Source organism: Aphelocoma coerulescens (genome assembly GCF_041296385.1).
Source record: "Aphelocoma coerulescens isolate FSJ_1873_10779 chromosome Z unlocalized genomic scaffold, UR_Acoe_1.0 ChrZ, whole genome shotgun sequence".
Classification (NCBI taxonomy): domain Eukaryota; kingdom Metazoa; phylum Chordata; class Aves; order Passeriformes; family Corvidae; genus Aphelocoma; species Aphelocoma coerulescens.
In genome coordinates this window covers 60352334-60372980 of record NW_027184085.1, presented here as the reverse complement: position 1 = coordinate 60372980, position 20647 = coordinate 60352334, and the positions used below count along the sequence as shown (strand labels likewise).

Below are 20647 nucleotides of genomic sequence, written 5' to 3'. Positions count from 1 at the left end.
ATTTTAAAAGGCCATTTATAATAGATGTAAACCTTGTCATTTCTGGCATTACTCTGACTGAGCTCGCCATCATGAATGGAAGACGGGGGAGATTTCCAAAGTTTCCGTGAGGAATCCTTAGTGAAAAATCTCTGTGTGGAGTAGTCAGTGCCAGCTGATTTCCCTTAGATTAAATATATTTGTTGTGCATTACTGGTCATGCATTGTAAGCAGAGATTTGTGAGTTCATTTAGTGTGTGGTGGGATTGCTGTGTAATAGGTAAAGGTTTAGAAGGAACCATTCTTAACTATGAATCAACTGTTGCTATAGAAGCTTTATTTACTGGAAGAACGTCACAAAAAGTAAACTTTTTTGTTGTTGATGTGTGAGCATACACTCTGCTGCTGAATACGTGTATCTGGGGGGGCAGGAGCATTTTTAGGATTTTTGAGTTGGCTTTGTTTTTAATGGGTTGCTTTGTTTTCCAAGGAACTAGACAGATGTTGAAGTCAGAATGTGTGAATTTATGTGCAAACTTGGTGACTTACATGAGAAATATTTTCTTTCAAAAATAGTGACAAACTTTTACCTCTTGTAACTAAAACCGTTGGACAAAGGTTGCATTTACACTCTGTTTCCGATCTTCTTGCAGCTAATATCAAACAGCACTGTCCTTGTAACTGCATTCTCCTAAGGTGCAAGGAAAGTAAGAGAACATCTTTGGTCATTTGTTTTGCTGCACAAGTTGTCAAATGTGTAGTTTTTTCTGCTTAACATACAAGTTTTTTTGTTTGCTCACATCCCTTCTTTATAGAAGACTCTTATTACCACAATGAATTAACAACTGCTTGAGTAAAAAATCCCTGCTTTGCTTAGCTTCAGTATAATTTAACAGAAGCATATTCATTTTCTTACTTAATCTGTCACCAAACATTATTGTCTTGAGTCTGCCTCTGAATATGCTCTACATTCCTAGTTTGAGTGACAGATTTGTATTTTGGTATTGAAGAACAGTCCTTGTTTTAAACGCATGGAACATCGGTTAATCTGTAGTTCAACAGTTTAGAAACATTAATAGTAGAAGTAATAGCAAGGGCAGGGTGTCATTCTCTTTTACAGTGTGAGCAGGATCTGAAGACCAGGGATTAAACTGTAAAAGTAATCTTTGTTGATAATGCAAGGTAGACAGTTGGGAACGGCTGATGTCAAGCAGATCTGTTTCACTGGGCCTGTAGGCATAAATACATGTCTGTATGAGCAGGACTTTGGTCCGCAAAGAGTGACGTTACATCCAGGTGGTGTCTGGTCAGCTATGGTGTTCCCCAGAGCTCAGTGCTGGGGCCAGGCCTCTTTAATATCTTTATCAGTGATGTGGATGAGGGGTTTGAATGCTCCCTCAGCTAGTTTACAGATGACCGTGTGCTGGGTGGGAGTGTTGATCTGCTGGAGGGATTCAGACGTGCTGGATTGATGGGCCAAGGTCAATTGTATGAGGTTCAACAAGGCCAAGTGCCAGGTCCTGCACTTGGGTCACAACAGTCCCTGCAGTGGTACAGGCTGGGGCAGAGTGGCTGGAAAGCTGCCCAGTGGAAAAGGACCTGGGGGTGGTCATTGACAGCATCTGAACATGAGCCATCTGTGCCCAGGTGGCCAGGAAGGCTATTGGCATCTTGGCTTAGGTTGGCAACAGTGAGGCCAATGACTGTCCTGCTATACTGGGCACTGGTGAGGCCATGCCTCAAATCCTTTGTCCAGTTTTGGGCCCCTCACTAATAGAAAGACATGGAGGGGCTGGAGCAAGTCTGGAGAAAGGCAGTGGAACTGGTGAAGGGGCTGGAGCACAAGCCTTACATGGAGTGGCTGAGAGAGCTGGGGGTGTTTAGCCTGGAAAAAAGAAGGGTTGGGGGGACCTTATCTTTCTCTACAACTACCTGAAAGGAGGTAGTCGCTTCAATCTCTTCTCCCAAGGAAGAAGCAATAGGATAGGAGGAAATGGCCTCAAGTTGTGCCAAGGGAGGTTTAGAGTGGATATTAGGAAAAATTTCTTCACTGAAAGGGTTGTCATGCATTGGAGTGGGCTGCCCAGGGAAGTGATAGAGTCACCATGCCTAGTGTTTTAAAAACATCTAGATGTGGCACTCAGGGACTTGGTTTAGAGCTGGATTTGGCAGTGCTAGCTTACCTGTTTGACTTACTCATCTTTAGGTTTCCAACCTAAACATTTCTGTGGTCTGTGTCAGAACATGGTTTCTCATTCCTATTTTTCTGGGCTTAGGCAGTTTGAAATCTGGTGCCTCTTAAATACTAAGATGGGGTTCATAAATCATGTGGAACAGAGAATCAAAATGAGGTGTTTATTTTCCATATTGCTGCTTTAGGATGTTTGAGTTCAGAATTGAATAAAAAATTGCATACAGCGACAGCTTAATAATAATGTTAAATACATATTGTGACAAAATGGCCTTGAAACATATAAAACTGATAAAAATTTCCAGCAAGTTGCAGTTTATTTATTCACCGTTAATAAAAGATCAGTAAGTTCTCACAGAAATTCTTTTTAACTTTGAAGATCCTAAGCTCAGTCTTGTATTTAACTTAGAGAGATCTTGACATACCTACGTCTGTAGGAGTTATCCCTTGCACAAGGGGAACTGTGCTTACAGCTCTCTGAGACTGGAGTCTTTGACAGCACTCACCACAAGCACGTGGTGATTGGCATTCAGGAGCTTCAGGACTCCAAGTACCATCATAATTTCATTATCTGGCCTAATGGGGACTGGGTGCTGTTGGTGTACCAAAGTATGGACATAAATACCAAGGAGTCTGTTACAGAAACACCCAGAGCAAGGTGATGTACAGGCAGAGAACGTCAGTGGCTGGAGTTCAGCAGCTGCTTGGATTTTTCTGCTTTACACTTTTTTATTCTGGATTCAGAGAGGAGTTATTTACCTGTGTATAAACTGCTAGATGTTTCTAAATTTATATGGTGATATATATCCTGGGTGACAGGATCAAGAGGTGTGACATTAAGACAGATGCCTTTTTCATTCTGAATTCTGTGGGTCTAAATCAGGTGAAAGCTGTTGTACTGCTGCTGGAAGCAGTGATGCTGAGAGTTAACAGCAAAATTAACATTCTGGTTAATTAGGAGATGCCTGCAATGTAGTAATTGTTAAAAATAGTAACAGTAACGGGGAAAACAGTTTGGTTTTTTTTCTTAATAATTGAGTTCTAATGAAATGGGAAGGAGTACTTTGAATCACAGATGAGAAAATTATAGTGTAGGTTATGTTACTGGTTTTTCAAGATGTGCCTGTTTTTTAAAACAACGTGACTTTTATAGCAGTTTTAACCTGAATTTGCTTGTGCATACAGTTTTGCCCTCTACGTAGATAACATACTGTTGACATAATGTTAACCACATAATTTCTATAGATGCCTTTAATGCCTTAAGATCTGACCAGTCTTTAATTTCTGTATTTGCTTTTCTCAAACCTCATGCCTAATGGAACTGTAGAGTTTTTGTTAAAGATTGATTTTTGTTAAAGAATCTTTTGTTAAAGATTCGGCTTTTCTTTTCCCCTCTGCAGGTATTTGTGGAAACACTAGACAAATGTTTTGAAAACGTCTGTGAGCTGGATTTAATCTTCCATGTAGACAAGGTACTGTGATGACATCCTGTAATATTTTTATCAAGTAAAATGTTTGGTTCAGCTGATGCATTGTATTAAATCCTGCCTTCCTTTCCATAGAAGGATAATGAAGCTGGTGAAGGGTACAGATAGTAAGTTTTATGGGGCATGGCTGAGGGAGCAGGGGGTGTTTAGGAAGGCGGGGAGGACGCTCGGGGGGAACCACATTGCTGTCTGTAACCACCTGAAGGGAGGTTGGTAGCAGGATGGGGGTTGGTCTCTTCTCCCAAGTAACCATTGACAGACAAGAGGAAATTACCTCAAGCTGGATATCAGGAAGAATTTCTTCAGTGAAAGAGTTGTCAGGCATTGAGGCAGACTGCCTGGGGAAGTGCTGGGCACACCATGCCCAGGAGTGTTCAAGAAACAACTGGACATGGCACTTAGTGCTGTGGTTTAGTTGACTTGGTGGTGTTTGGTCCAAGGTTGGACTTGATGATCTTGGAGATCTTTTCCAACCTTACTGATTCCATCATTCTGTGATTTAATAATCAGTGAAATCTAGACCATTTCTGCTAAAATACTACTTTTGTGACTTGAAAGCTGCAATTGAACATTCCTTTCTGAGGAACAATAAAATAATACAGGAGATTTGCATAATAATATTGCACATAAAATTGTAAAGTGCAAGACATCGGAATATTCTTAGAGTAGGAATAGCTTCAAGAAATAATGTGTTCTCTTTTGTTTATGATTAGCTTTTATATAACTCAGAACTGAAGTGTTTTCCAGTTAGGGTTGGAAGTTGCCTTTCATGTGCTTTGACTATGTAATTTAAATGCTGTGTGGATCTTTCTGTTCAAAATCTCAAACAAACTTTGTCTTTTTTCAAACGTTTAGAAACAATCTTCTTTGAGTATTCCCAGCTTTAAGAAACAAGTATTTTACTTACTAAACTAGTTTTGAGAAATGCTGTTACTATAGTCACCTGTCTTTTAGAAAGCTTTGACGTTTCTTGGTGTAATATCTAAAATGCTGAGAATTTAATATAGAGAATTTATTCCTTCAGTTGCATTTTGTGCCTACTCTTGCTTTCTGTGCAGTCACTTTTCCCCATCTGTGAACATTGTTCTGCATCCACAGCAAAAGATGTCAAAGGAAAGTAAGATAGAAAAAGTAGACTAAAAATAATACCAAGTTAGGTATGTGAAAGAACCATTTCAAACTGACTCAGTTTATTTCAAAATCAGGAAGTTCTTTTGGAAGCAACACTTGCGCCTTGACCAGAAAGGGAAATGCAGTTTACCTACAGTGAGTGTTTAACCGATACTTTGTTCATGAAAAGTCATTAGGACTTCTAGTCTGACTGGAACATGTTGGATATTTCCAAAATGACAGATTTAAGTACAAAAGAGTTTATGAGTGGTTTCTATATTGGCTTCTGAGCTTAAAGAACAAAAGTACTACAGTCATTTTGTGGGAAAGAGTTTGATCTTTAGCTGAAGAATGCTTTGGCTGATACGTATTCCAGGCTGTTGCTCTGTAGCATGTTTCGTTAAAGAGTATTCCTTAACCTAACTTTATGGACAAAATATTTCTAATAAAATGTAGACAACTTAGGTGCTTCAAAATGTTAAATTTCTTGAAGAATGTTCTACTTTGTATTGGATATGAGATGGTATTTCTTCTTGAAAATTACATATTGAATGGATACTAGAATTTAACTGTTTAATTTGATTTACTAAAAATCTGCCTGAGAATCTCATTAGATGTTTAGAGTAGAATTTTCAGACTCTGAGGAAAGTGTGAACCCTAAATACTAGTTCGATATCTTAGTAAAAATAATCCATTTTCACAACAAAAGTCCATGAAACCTTGAGTTCAAAAACTCTGAATGTGACATTAACCAGTGCAGTGACTTCTAACTTGAGCATAAATGAACAAAAGAATACAATATAGAGACATGAACTTCTGTAATTATGCAAGGCTGCTACCAGCTCTACAGTAGCATTAGTTGTGCAGCTGTTACTAATTTGGTGTCATCTTCATTCTTCCTTTTTTTTTCCTCCAGTTTAAGTTCATCAGTATTCTTGTAGGTGTGAGAACAAACCAGAAGATGTATCTGTGAGAGTGAAATTACAGTGTTAAATTCTCTTTAAACTGCTGATAAGGTCACCTTGTCAAGAAGCATAATGCACTGAGCCTTCAGAGTTAATGCGTTAACTTTCTCTTGTCAGGTATTTGTGGCCTGGCTTGTTAATATATTTCAAGTGTGCAAAAGGGAAAAATAACAACTGCTCCTGTTTGATCTAGACAGTTCTAGTTATAATGGGTGCTTATGTGTGGGTGCTGTTTGGGGTGAAACCTTTAAAATACTTGTATTTTGGGTGGTCTGGTATAGAGAAAAGTGAGGACTGGCTAACTTACTTGAATGAGAATTGTTCTGTATCTTCAGTTCATGATGGAGCTGTGGAAGGTTCCTTTCTTGAAATTCTCTTGTGAGACCTGCCTAAACCAACATTTTTTCTTGTAAAAAATTATGTGGCATGTAGAAGAGTTGAACTATGCCATCGCAACAGCTGCTGCCTCTTTAGTAACATTTTATGTGGTATTTCTGTAAGGAAACATTTATGTTCATCAGGCATTTATAATTGTACAACACTCAGCGATGGCTTATAGTAACCTGGAGCCAAGACAGGTGCTTACTCAAGAATATTGATGCAGTACAAGAAATGCATTTGGAGAATGGAGTATAGGTGGGAATGAGTGTTTCTAATGTGCTGTAGCAGATGAGGACTTGGGGTTTTGGGGAGTGTAGTTTGTACAGGAGAGAATTTAGCTTCTCTTTTAAAGATCATCTCTACTACAAGCAGCCAGACAAACTTGCTATAGCTGGAGCAAGACATTTTCACATGTCCTGTGAGTAGGAGGAGCAGGTTTATTTCAGTCCTGCACTGACTCCCACACTGAGTCCAAGAGTCTAATGCTTTCCGATGGAAAAGGCATCACTGAAAGCTATTATACAACTAAAATAATAGAATACATTCAGTTAGGAATGTAAGGGAATACTTTGGTTTTTTTGCAAGTTTTTGGCACGTATTGAAATATCTCTGGGAGTATCATGATCTCTTGCAAGAGTTTATTATCTAACCGGAACAGTGAATGGTCCAGAATCAAATTGCTTGAAGACAAGAAACTGTGTTTGCCAAATTTTCCTGGGAGAGTTTTTTCTTGGTACATTTCTTCCTCTTTAGAGTATGCATTCATGCTTTTAGAGAGTACATGGAACATAAATAGGAAGCACTCCTGATTTTTGTAAAAACACTTTAAAATTGTTACTACAAAAGAGCCATTTCAGATTTTAAGAAGTTGATGTTCTCAACAGTCAGCTCCCTTTTGGAATATAAGATGGCAAGTCATTGTGCCTTCAGTCTTTCACTTAAATACTGTTTTGAATATACTATTGAAGTGTATTTTGCACTTCCTTGCCACTTAATGCTTTTTTAATTAAGATTTTGTTGTTGTTTCTTTAGGAAAATAATTAGTGAAATAATTAGGAAAATGATTTATTATTTTTTAATAAGAAAAAGTAAACACAATAATGTGGTTTTGTACATTTAATATGTATTTGCAATCAATTTTCAATTTGAAAAGAAAAAACAGTCACTGTTTATTTTTTTCATGCTGCTGCTTGCATGTGAGCAAACATATATTTAAGAGAAAGGAGTCAATGGATTGTAATAGTTACATAACTCTATTAGAAAGCTGTGATTTCCTTTCATATGCAGATTACAAAATAAAAGTAATTATATTCTGTTAGTAAGAAAACCATCCCTGTAGAATAAAATGGGGCAAGACAAAAGGGTTAAGGTTCTTTAAAGCCATCTATTCTTTCAACATTTTTGAATACCATGTAACATTAGTTATAAATTTGTACAGAAATACACTTAAAATTTATCAGGGAAACAAATGAAATTTTGTTTTTTAGGTATGGCACAAAACCAAGAACTGTGTTTGTGTTTGATGTACTTACTACCTCCAGGTTATTTGATTTAGAGATTTACTTCTATCCTTGACCCACAGGGAAATTGGGAGAATGTCCAAAACAATAGTTAGAATTATGCTTTTGAGATATCAGATTGGGCATGTTTATTTCTGAAAAGTAGAAAAATGCTCCTTGTCTCCAGATTTAAATACTAATACAGGATTAAAGTATTTTACATTACACAGTAACTCTGGATTTTTACTAGACAGTCTGCAGAAGGATACTTTTTTAAAAAAGAAAACCCAAAGCAAGTCTTTAATACGGTGTGAATGCAGACCCTGAAGCAGAGATTCATGAACCAGGGCTTTCATCCTCAAGTCAGGGCTGCAGGGAGGGGGGATATGTAACATACCTGCTTCAGTAATGTCCCCAAGCTGGTTTATGTGCTCCTGCAGTTTGAGTCCTGGCTGTGAGTCTTAGCTGTAGATGCTGAAGACTCCGTATTGATGGCATAGCTCAGGAATGTCAATTCTACTTCTAAGCCTAATCTTGGGATCCATGGTGGGTGAGCATCACAGTCTCTTCCTTCTCAGGTGTAGCCCGAAGTAGTGTTTACACATCTGCTTGTGAGCAATTTAAGTCTTGTAGGACCTGCTTCCTAGAGGTGTTACTTCTGTTGATGCTAATTAGAACTCTAATAATTGGAGAGAAAGTGGGAACAAAGAAAGAGGAATGTAGAAGTTTCTTAGCATTGATGAGAAGTATAGCAGATGATTTTGTAACAGAGCTGTGGACAAAGAAGATACTGGAGAAAGGAATGTGAAATGGTGAGCTTTGTTCCCGAATGGCTTTAGATTAATTGCTAACATTAATGAAGTGACTTACAGAATACATGTTTCCCTGTATTGAGGTACCTAGGTACCATCTTTCCAGACTGTATGGAGGATATTTTGCATTTTTACGTTCTCTTTTGGTCTCTTTTAGGTCCATAATATATTGGCCGAAATGGTCATGGGTGGAATGGTTTTGGAGACCAACATGAATGAAATTGTCACTCAGATTGATGCTCAAAATAAACTGGAGAAATCTGAGGTAAGAGCGATGCACTGTGTAGTTTCTAAATTAAAACCAGGGTTGTAGTAAATGCATGCTATATAATGCTCTTTGTCCTTCATAGCAAACTAAATAGTGTAAGCTGCCTGCTTATAGTGCCAAAAATTTGCAGTGTATCTTAGGGTGTTGTACCTTTCATCATAAGTAATAACTGCTTAGTTGCTGCTGATTACTTTTTGCTTTTTGTATCTAATAGCATTGTGCACCATTGCTATTAAGATACTTCTGTAGTTCTCTTAAGTTTCTCTTGCAGAAAGCCTTTTATTTCCAGCCTACTTGTTATGCTGGACTAGTGAGTTTAGCACTTAAATAAAATTAGGTAAAGAAACAAAGTGTGTCTTCAAAGACTACATATTCCTGTCTGCTAGTATGCTTCTAAGGACCTGAAATAAATAGCAGCAGTAATAGTGCAACACAAAAGAATAAATTGGACTGAAATGGACTAGATAGACTTTAAAGCCTAGTTTTAGACACTTCAAAGTAAATACGAATTCTGCAGTTTTGGTAATCTGAGCCTTTGGCCTTTGGTGAGTGAAAAAATGATAATCTGTATTTGCCCATAAAGGGCCAAATGAGGGATCACACATGAGTTGTGGGAATCCCTTTTTGATTCAACAGTTTTTGAATTTGTGTTTAGGAAAGACATTTAGATTAAGAAAGCATCTTAGAACTACTTTATCTTTGATGCAGAATGTTACTGTCCCTTTAACGTTGCCATATGTGCCTTGTAAGCCAAAATGCTGTTACTATATCTTAAATCTTAGCTAAGTCTGTATTGGATTCTAAACAATGAGAGTAATACCAGAGAGGAACACATCAAAGCAATTGTTCAAGTTTCTAAACAAGCCTTTGCTTGAATTGGAGACTTCAGTTGAAGTCAGCTGAGTAGACTGAAATCTTACAGGTGGCATAAATATGAGCTAAATGACATTTTAGAAGAGGACCCAGAGAACTTCCTAGTTCTAACTGAAGTGCGATAAAGACAGAAATGAATTTTTCAGCTTTTTTTTTTTTGGTACAATGTATACTGTTCTTCTGATTCTGCAGTCTCATGCTGTGCCACCTCAAGTTTTTTTATTACATTTAATTGTCTGTTTTGCACAACTTCCAAACTATATCTAAGAACAGGACAACAATATATGAAAAACATGAAAAAAAAACTAGGTATGATATGATACAGTACCTAGCAATATGCATCTGAGAAGATTCTATGGTAGATTTTGAAGATGTCCAAAATGTTAATTTTAATGTTTTTCTCACACTCAGAATGAAACATTGATCACAAGAGATGAATATTTGGAGTTATTCTCATAAATTTTTACTGTATTTGAATAACTTCTGCATACACATATTTTTCTATCTGATCGAAGAGTAGCCTAGTGTTCCCAATAGCTGAGCTTGCTGAGCATGGTAAAACTTGCTGTTTTACCATGTATTATGTACATATTGGTTTTATCTGAAAGCATGTAATTATGTCAATTCTGTTACCAAATCAACTATCGACCAATCTCTGACTAGTCTTCTGAAACATAGATTCAGTGCAGCCAGCTGCAATAACTTGCTGTTTTCCATTATTCATCTGTAAGTCATTCTTTCTTTTAAGAACTTTTAGTATAAAAGTAGATGGGAGAAGATCTGAAAACAACACATAGAACTTGAAGTGCATGCAAAGCAAATAGGAACTTGTTCGTTTACATTCAGCAATGAATTATAGAAGGTACAGAACTAGCAGTGATAAATTAAAACACTTGGTGACTGGGATGGAGCAGAACATTTCACACTCTGCTCTCCACAAATACTTTCTTTTTCCTTAGTTCAGTGACTATTTCTTTTCAAATGTAACAGTTACTGTAATGCTGAGATACATCACAATGCCTGGTAATTATTTTCTCAGGTCATTAACCATTTGTTTCATGTATAGCCACAGAAATTTCCTGATTGCTCGCTCTTTTCCTTTTGTCTTTTTGATCAAGAACGTAAATCTTCCAGTATGTCTTTCCTGAACACATATTTTCAAGACACAAGCAAATCCATGTAAATCAAAATAAGTAATAACTTAATAAATTTTGAATGCTGGTCACTAAGAAATCAAAACTAGTGGATGTTCTTAGTTTTCTTTAATTTAAAAAAAACTATTTTTGAAATTTAGAAATTATTATTGATGTAGTCCATAGTTTATAGGAGTGCCATCTGTGCCCACAGCACTGTTGCTTTAGTCTCTTTGGCTTTTAGACCACCATCATAGTTCTTGCATTTACAAAGCAGTTACTTTCAGGTTAAATTGCCTTTTATTTTATAACTGAAATTATGAAACTAATAAAGGTGTAACTGGGTTACATTTTCAGAAATACTTCAGTTTTTGTTGTGGCCATCTGGCTTTCAGTAATATACAAAATTTAGCTATTTGTCATCAGGTATTTGTTTAGTTATGCACTAGGTTTCTAAACAGGCTTTTGGTTAGAATTTAGTGAAAAAAGACTGAATGTATTTATTAAATTCACATATGTTTGAGAAAAATTATCAACTTGAAGAATTTGTTAGTATTTTCAGTAGAGATTAATTAAACCACTAAAAGGGAGTCTCTAGCTTTGATTTGTGATTCAGCTAATATTGCTTGGATGGGCTACAAAGGAAACTATTTCTACCCGGAGGAATGTTGTCTTGTATGCATTTCCCTACCTTTCAGTTTAGTCTTTTATCTGTGAATGGGTTTCTGGTCAATCCTAAAACCAAAGAATCATTGTGATAAAGGGAGGGAATTCTTTGGGAGAGGGGTCATGGGGGTTTTATTCAGAGCCTCTGGAAGTATTGTAGGTAAACCTGGGCTAGCTCTTCTTTATTTGGAGTGTTCAACTGCGTGTGATTTAGACTTTTAAGTTGGGCCTCATTTTTTCTGAACCTCCTGATCTTTTCTGGCTCTTTCCATTCTTCTCTCTTACAGACCTTTATCTTTCAGTCTCCCAGACAGGACAGGTAGACAAAGGTATTGCTGACTTTTAGAAAAAAATGTACTTTTAACAAAAAGGGAAAGCAAAATGATGTCAAAGGCAATAAATTATGTAGGCCAGACTCAAAAATTATGTGTAAAAATACCCATACTAGTCCTTGTAGCCTACTTTTTGTGCTAGTTTCTTGTAGTTCCCTCATCTTTTTATTGGCTATAGTGTATTTTACTAGCTTTTCATTGACATCATATTTTTTATTTTATTTCTCTTCCTGCATTTTAGAATTTAACTTTTCTTTGTATCATTGTTAAGAAACAAAGGAGTATGAGCTTGTGTGAATATTAGCCAGAAAACCCTGCAAAACTAATGTTAGTAAAAAATGAACACAAAGATAACAAAATAAGATATGATGACATAATAGAAATAATTTCTTTGTTGGGAGAATTTTGTCCCTGATAATCTGAAATAAGTAATACAAACTCTTTTGCTTCACCATTTAGTATTTTCAGATAGAAACAAAGAACTTTTACCTGCTTGCAAAGAGAAGTTTCAGAATAAGCTTCAGGTGAATGAAACATTAAAAACCCCACCACCAAAATCAACAAACTGAAATAGTTCTACATATAGAGAATAAAATTATTAGTGCAATTTGTAAAGATGATGTAGAAATACTGAAGTTGATCGTCCAACCTCAAGTATGTTGAACATAAAATGAGAAGGGCTGTCAGCATGTACTCAACTTCAGGTGTGCATTTACTGTCATTATAATCTGAATGTCTGGATTTTGCTCTAAGATATCCTGGTAACTGGAGTTACTGAACATGAATGTTAACATGAACAGAGAAGGGAGAAGGAAATTGTATGTTTGAAGTTCACTTTATGGTCAATGTCACCTGCCATTTTGTTGTTTGAAACATTAGTTTAACTCAACAGTTTGAATGTCAGTCAGTGCTAATGGCAATACTTCAAAATCAATTTCCACTTGTTTTAAGTCTCTTTTTACTCAAACTGCAGGTATTTTAAGCAGGTGGAATCTTAAGCAGTTGAAGTTTATTTAATTTATGAATAGCTTTGCTCTTTACTTTTTATGTGATCTTTCTAGGATAGAGTACTGTCTTACCATTAAGATTAAACAAATATAACTCCACAATTTGATTTAGTAGCACTAAGTTTTAAAAGCATTAGGTAAAATAGTTTTTGGTAATACGCAACATTTTAACCTAAATTTGAAGTATGCTACAGCTCATGAAGAAAATCACGACCTTCTTCTGCCTAATACGTTAACACTAGTAACATACAGTCTGTATTTCATTGGTAACACTAGGGAGCTTGATTTCAGGTTTTTGGTTTGGTTTCTTTTGTTTTGTTTTGTTTTTCTTTTTGTACAAAGCTGCTTTTCTTTTTCTGTGTTCTGCTCACGCATATTCTGTTTTTATTTTTGGGTCTGGCAATGAAAAACAAACAAAGAAATAATTAATCATTCCCATCCATTACTCTTTTTGTGATTCAAGTGCTTAAAATTTCTAAGAGTATGTCTTAAGTCTTCTTATCTGTTTGGCCTCATTTTGATATACTTGCAGACTTCATTTTGGTTTTTCTCTAATTACGTTCATTTATTTAACCTCATAAGCAGGGGACATGATCATTCCTTTATATTATGTATTGCATCCTTTCATGATTTCATAACCCTGCTGCTTTGAAGTCATACTTGTTCTGAAAAGAAGCATTGCTATGAAACACCAGCAGCAGAGAGGTCCTAGTACCTCTGAAATATCTGGAAAAGGGTGGCTTATTTTGCAGAGCATTAGCCTTCATTATTTTGTTTTCCAGTAGGTTGTGGGTTTTTTATATATTTATTTTAGTGATAGCTAGCTTTGTGTAGAGTTATTTGGGATGACAGTTGGGACATTTTTATTTGTATATGCATATTAACAATGTTTGTGATGTGCAATACTTTTCCCAAATGATCTGAATTTCTTTTTGAAGAGTAAAACAAGGTTGCTGGGATCACTTTGATATGAAGTTGGGCATTCTAAGAAAGGGTGATGATAAGAACAAAGAAAATTGATTCCTATAGTGATTAGTAATGACCTAAGTAAATTAATGACAGCTTATGTTTCTCACTTGATAGATTAGGACCAGTAGAGTAAAAGTCCTGTTATTAAATGTCTCTATTTCAATCTATAAAACAGTGTCAGTTTTTGCAGTAATGAACCTAAAATTTTGATATGCAGCATTTCAACATTAAAGCACATCCTTCAACAACAAATGAAATGGAGAGTAAAAGCAGCTGCAGCAAAACTGTGGTGTATTGGCTTTTTGTTATACCAACTGTATGCAATTTGTATTGTCTTTCTGAAATTGCATTAATTATGTCTTAAGAAGTTTCAGTTTCACTTGTTTGAGTCATTTGCTTGCTGTGACAGACAATTCATCATTCACTGCATGTTTAAAGCTTGTTGTGTGTTTTGTTTTTTCAAGTGAAACAGCTTTTTCTTTGCACATCACCAACTTACCTGCTGAATTATACAATAAAAAAGAGGAGAAACTTGTTGAGTTCAGTGTTGCGGTATAAGCTGTATTGATCAGATGCCTCTAGAAAACTCCTCCAAAACACAGGGGGCCGAACGTACTTACTTGTAGTGCCGTTGTGTTTGTAAATAAGGTCACTTCCAGTAAAAGAAATGGAAGGACTCTGTCTGACATGCTAAAAAGCAGTGCTAAGGAGTTCAGATATAACAACAGCATTTGAATTGTATTAGTTATCCAGCTTGGGAGTTCAAGTGCTTTTCAGTCATTTTATCCATTAGATATTTTTTATGAACTGCTTGCTCTCTCTTAGAAATGCTGTGTAACTGTACTGTGCTTGATAGGGTTGACATTAATTGTGCTAAATAGCATTCTGCTATGCATTTTATGTATCCACTGTTCTACAAACTCACTTAATACAGAGAATTACAGAAGAGAATTTAATAGTTTGAAAGTCTCTGCTCTGGTGTCTGATAGTGAAAGTTAATCTCGCTGTCAAAAAAGAGGTAATCTGACAATCACCGCTGTTTTGTCAGGGATCTTCACCGATCCTGATCCAGAGTGGTCCTCATGAAACGTGACTGTTGGAAGTTGTGACTGTGTAGGGGGTGGAAGGGCAGCGCTCATGTCAATTGTGGTATTTTTAATAATTCTCAATTGTGTCTCCACTGTATCCTATCCCATTGGGGCGGGAGGCAGGGACTGTAAGTCTGTATAAAGAGGATAGTTGCAGGTAGGTAAAAATAATGACCAGTTACACTAAAAATGTTATTTGTCCATTAAGAATAAACAACTTCCATTAAATTAGGGTAAAGAATCTCCATCCTTGTCACCCAGAAGGCACATCTCCTTTGAATTGCCAGCCATGTGCTACCATGTCCATCACTTACTATATTTTTCTGATTTCCCATTGTTTCAATTGTGAATTGTATAATTCATTTCTTTTAATTAGTATTTTCATCTTCTCTGTGGAAAACAGTTTACATTGCCCCATTTTGCTTAATGAATTTTTCTTCCATTACTGCAAATAGAATTTAAAGGATTAAAAGCATATATTGTTTTATCCAATAGAACTTCCCTGGTAGTTACCTCTTGATTTAAAATTAGTATTTCCGAGTTCTCAAATAGAAAGGACAGTGTTGGGCACATGCCTTCTGCACTGTTTTTTAATAAATGGGAAGAAATTGCAATGTCTAGTACTGATCCTTTAACTTATTGCAGATTCAGGGATGCAGATTTTGGATACTTGCACTTCTTAATACTGCTAGTGTTAGGTCCTGGTTTTCCCCTTTAAGAAAATACTGCTATTGAAAGAGCCTGTGAAGTGAATGACCTGATTGACTTGGTGATGTTAAGGGAAACCAAGGTAAAAGAGGGTTTGAAAATACTTTTTTGCACCTTTTTAGTTTATTTAGTCTGTACTTCTGAGAACTGATAATTTGGGTTTTGTCAGGGCCAAAATGAGAGCAGATTTGGTTACATTAGAGATTTGGTTTTCTGAGCTTTCTTCTCTGCCCCCACATGCTTTTCCCAACTTTGGCATGTCTCACATAGGAGAGTTTGACAGGGAAGATACTGTTAAGAGATGACTCACGGCTTTCCGGTCTTTGTTTCTTCTTCTGGGAATCATGCCACGACTGAAATCTTGGGATTTGTGATGCTTTAGCCTTTCCACATAAAGGGTTAGTTCAAAATCAGACACTTCAATTGGTTTTATTTTGACTTGGGTTATGTTTTTGAAGGGAGAAGGAAGAACAGTAGGTAGGATTTTAAGTGAAAATCTTACATTAACTTTATATTTATTTCTTATAAGAGAGCAGTAAAAGGGAGAAAACTTTTTTTTCATAGCCTTCAAAAAGTAGAGTTATTATCTGAGGAGTGTGTGGGGTGTCTGTCTCCTTTTGTGCAGTAGACCAGGTGGAAGTCAGATGTACTCCTCAGTAATTTTACCCTGCAATTGCAATGAATTTCAGTGAAAAACAGCAATCTGAAAAAGTTGTACTTTGAGCAGTAGTCACCTACCAGTGCTTTTTGATAATCAAATATGACACCAACTTCTTAAAGTATTTCTGAACAAGAAATACAGCAAAATGAAACAAGAAAAACTTTATCTCCAAATGCACTGATTTCTTCAGTCTTTGACAAATCTAAAATAGTTTCAGATTCCATTTCTACAGGTTTAATCTTTTTTTAAACCAATTTCTAGCATCATGCTTTGTTTCTTGTTGATTGCTCCTTTTTACTAGACCTGCAAGATGCCACATTCTAAAACTAGTAGTTCTAAAATCACATTATGATTTTTATTGGTTTTGAATATTTTTAATGTTACTTTTAAAACATCAAAATAAAAGTTAATTCTCTTTACATATTCAGAGAATTTGGTATATGATGTCTTTTTCTGCTAATAAGATCTCTTCTTTTAAAAATCTTCAATGCCTTTTTTTGTTCTCTTGCAAAAATAAAAATTATTTTTACACTTTTGTGGCAAGCCTGAAGTAAAACCACACTGCAAATTTTGAATTCACATAGAGGATCTGAACTTTTAGGAGAAACATTTCCATATGTAAAATGAGTAGTATGGTTTCTTCACAACATCAAATACACTAACATTTACTAGTTATTTTTTAAAAGTCCTTAAAATAACAAGGTTTTGAATAGGTATTTTCAGAAGCAATAGGGAAAGATAATTTTCGGTATGTCTTCAGGCCTCTGAGCTATAAATTGTTAGCATTTCATGATATACCTTAGTGTGTAAACTTGGCAGCTACTTTATCTAAAAGCAGAACTAAATGGAAGCCAGTAATTCTGTACTGTAAAACTTGCATGTTTATACAGAAAGGCTCTAGCTTTGTGTGCAGAGACTGCATGCAGTAGAAGACTCTAATAAAAAATAGGTGCTATTTAATTTAACAGTTTAATTTGGCAAAAGTGTGTTGTTGTGTTATGCTCAAGGGGATGCAGATATGTTAGTGTATAATTAGTAACTGTGGGACAACACATTATTCTAGTTTGTCAGTAGAAATGATCTGTCTGCATGCCCTTCATTACCCACAAATGCAGGGTGTTTATGCTTTTCATCTTAGGCTAAGCCACTTTGAAACCTATGTGTGTATATATATATATCTGTATGTATATATATACACGTGTGTGTGTTTGTGTGTGTGTATCTATTCATTGATTTGACTGACATTCAGCACCTTGTTACTTTGAGGTTACGTACTCTGAACCTGTAACCAATGTTAGTCACCTGTGAGCCATGTGAACTTTAGAATAGGTAAGAGACAAAGACAGCACGTTGGACATCCAGCACCTCGAGATTGTCTGTTCTATAACGTGCACGTCACACGTGCTTGGATAAGCCTCCTGTTCCTTCCTCTCATACTTTTCCATCCAGTTGACATTACATGTTTTACCATATAAAAAGGAATATGTGAACTGTTTTCTCTTTCTGGTTTAATATTTCCGAGTAACCCATTTCATTCCAAACACAATTACCATGTGGTTTTTCTAATTGTGTAACCATGGCAATACTTGAAAAGTTAGTTGTCTGTGTATATTGCTGATGCATATTCTTGTGACTTTGCCTGACTTGCATTTTTCCTCACTTTATATACAGGCTGGTTTAGCAGGAGCTCCAGCCCGGGCTGTTTCAGCTGTAAAGAATATGAATCTGCCAGAGATCCCAAGAAATATTAATATTGGTGACATCAGTATAAAAGTACCAAACCTGCCCACTTTTAAATAACATGGCTACTCCAGGTAATACCAAGGAAGAAATGTAATAGAGATTTACTGCGTAATTGTTTACTAAATAAACATGTCTAACTTTTACTGTTTGGATAAAACTCAAGGTACTGCATAGACATAACCTGAAAAATCCGTGTGTGGAGTTGAATGTTGCTTCTGTCTTGTTTGTGAAGTTAAAGGAAAGGGGTAGTTCCCATGTGATTTCTAAATTACATTCCTATGCCCTTGCAAGGCATATCACTGTGTCTCGGCTGCTGCAGTATTTTGGGGAAGTACTTAAGATGTTCTTTACTTTGTATAACCTACCATGCTGAGGTTTTTTGTATATTCACCAAAGTCTATAATTAGTGTGTTCTTTAACTACTTCTGTTTGTCATGATTATTTAAGTGCAAATGTTGCATGAAAACATTTAACTCATGTTATGTTTAAATAAAATCCTAACAAACTGGACTTCGAAATACCTGTCTTTTGAAGTCTACTGTTTGCAATAAGCCACATTATTTCCTATTCATGGAGCCAGTTGACTGTATATAAATACTGCTGTAGCAGACATTGATGTTGTAGTTTAATCTCTGAAGGGCTTACACAGGGGTATTTTGCTGAACATATTGGCTCTTTACATTTCTTACAAAAGCTGTTCATTATTATTCTGGAGGAAGAAACTGCCTTTACTGAAGATCTGATGACTTTTGTTTACATATGGATGTTGATACTTACACAATCTGATAAAACTTTCACTGGTGGTCTGACTTTGTTTTGGGGAAAAATGGGCTCTGTAATTGCTCTGTGCTGTGAGAAACACAGAATGGGCTTAGGAGATTGGACAGCTCAAACCTGTACATGACAATCTATCAAATAATGTGATAAAGAAAGGCATGCTGGAAAGATAAATGGGGATACTTTAATAGGGCCTCTGTGCCTGGTGACATTTGTGATTCTTTACTTTGAGAATTAGATTTATGAGACACATAGTATTGTCAAGACCTCAGAGAAATCTAAGTGCTATCACCTCTGCGTAAGTTGCTCAGCTCTTAAACTCTTCTGTGATTTAAAAAACATAAAGGGGGATAGTTATTGTTTTTTATAATCATGCTCTTAAGCTCTGTGTGATGTATAAGTCTGTTTAAATGAATAATAAAAATATCATTGGGATACTTAAGAACTCCTGCAAAGCTTTTTTTTTTCCTCCAAGAAAGTATTTAGTTGATACTGTTCATGAAAATGCAATAATATTGTATCAAGAACAACACATTTCAGGACTAGTCTGAGAGGTCCTGCATTACTTCAGAAATTTAGATTGGATGTAAACTAAGTGTTCTTTTCCTTTCAGTTGAATGTTAAGACATAGTCTATAGGATGAACTTTGAAGCACATCACATTTCCTGTTTGATCAATAGTAATTAACATCCTTTGGGAGCATCTGAGAGAGAAAAAAAGAGAAATTACTTTTGAAGAAGAAAATCTGATACAATACAAGGAATTTTAATGTATTTCTTAAGATGGGGGTGGGGGGACAACATCAACTTTGTGTATATTCTTTGTTTTACATTTAGTAAATATCAACTAACATATCCTCTTTTGAAAATGCTTTTGAAAACAGAGTTCTCTCTCCATACCTCTCAAAAAGAATATTTATTCTTCCAAATCAACTTTCTTAGTTTGAGGCTTCCAAAAATTTCAGGTGGGGTTTAAGTAATAAACTGCCTCTTCATCATTTTGACCAAAGAAACTGAAGGAGTAAAAGATGCAGCCTTTTTATTTCCCATGTGAGGTTCCTTAGTATTCCCAAGTTGGACATCTTAGCTAGTACAAATCTGAAACTTGCTATTTCACCTGCTTTTGCCTACTTTTGTTTGTCTTCTTAATGCGTGGTACATGTGTCATTCAAAGTAAAGATGTTGAAAGTTTTCCTCATTGTTCCCCCTGTGATGATATAGTTAGTTCTCCTGCCAAAGGAGGAACGGGACATTTTGAAACATTTGGTACTCTGACCTACAGAATGTTCTTTGTGCTGTTTGTGAAAGCAACTCAGAATTTCAGAAATTCTTCCATGTCCTCTATTTTTGTCTCACTTTCTTCCCTCTAGTTCTTTTCCAGGTTTGTAAGCTTATGTAGTTAAAACATTTTTCATTCCTTGCAGAGAAATATTTTCTGTCTTATTTGAATGAAACACCCAAAAGAAAATGAGATGCATCTTGATGTGAAGCATATTTCAAGTTAACTTCTCACTTCTCACCTGTCAATAGCCAGCCAGTCTTTAGTGAACTAGGTCTTTGCTCTTAACAATTATATGGCTATTCTAAACTCTTTAATTTTAGTTTTGTGGGTTTTATTACTGTTGTCTGTGCTGCTTTTCTCTGACCTCACCTGTCTTCTGCCAAAAGGCTTTTTCTCTGGACAGCTCTTCCATAGACACCAGGCTTTTCACGAAGCTTCTCTGTGACTAGCCAGCAAATATTTAATGTGAGACTGTAGCTCATGACTGGTCCTTCCTTACTCAGAAAATCCTTAGGTGGGAAGAAATACATTATCAGATTTTTCACAGTAAAATGGCAGTCCTTTCAAGGAGAAATTCTCATCCATAGAAAAGCCTCAATGGTAGTACTTTCCCCTTAAATAAACACAGATGCTATGACCACGTTGGCTTTCTCAGGGTAGCTGAACCTGTCTGCTTGCCACCCCTTTGCCAGAGGAATACCTTTAATTTGCCTTTGG

The 20647-nt window shown here is 36.0% G+C and overlaps 1 protein-coding gene across 1 annotated transcript in view; it reads left to right on the top strand.

The window, feature by feature from the left end:
- The window catches only part of AP3S1 (adaptor related protein complex 3 subunit sigma 1), a 28564-nt gene extending 9470 nt beyond the window's left edge, over nucleotides 1–19094 (top strand). Inside the window, exons 4-6 of the mRNA XM_069000956.1 lie at nucleotides 3571–3642; nucleotides 8582–8689; nucleotides 17801–19094. Of these exons, the coding sequence (XP_068857057.1) occupies nucleotides 3571–3642; nucleotides 8582–8689; nucleotides 17801–17929 (309 nt within the window). The 3' untranslated portion in view covers nucleotides 17930–19094. The remainder of the gene's footprint in view (nucleotides 1–3570; nucleotides 3643–8581; nucleotides 8690–17800) is intronic.
- The last annotated feature ends 1553 nt before the right edge of the window (nucleotides 19095–20647 follow it).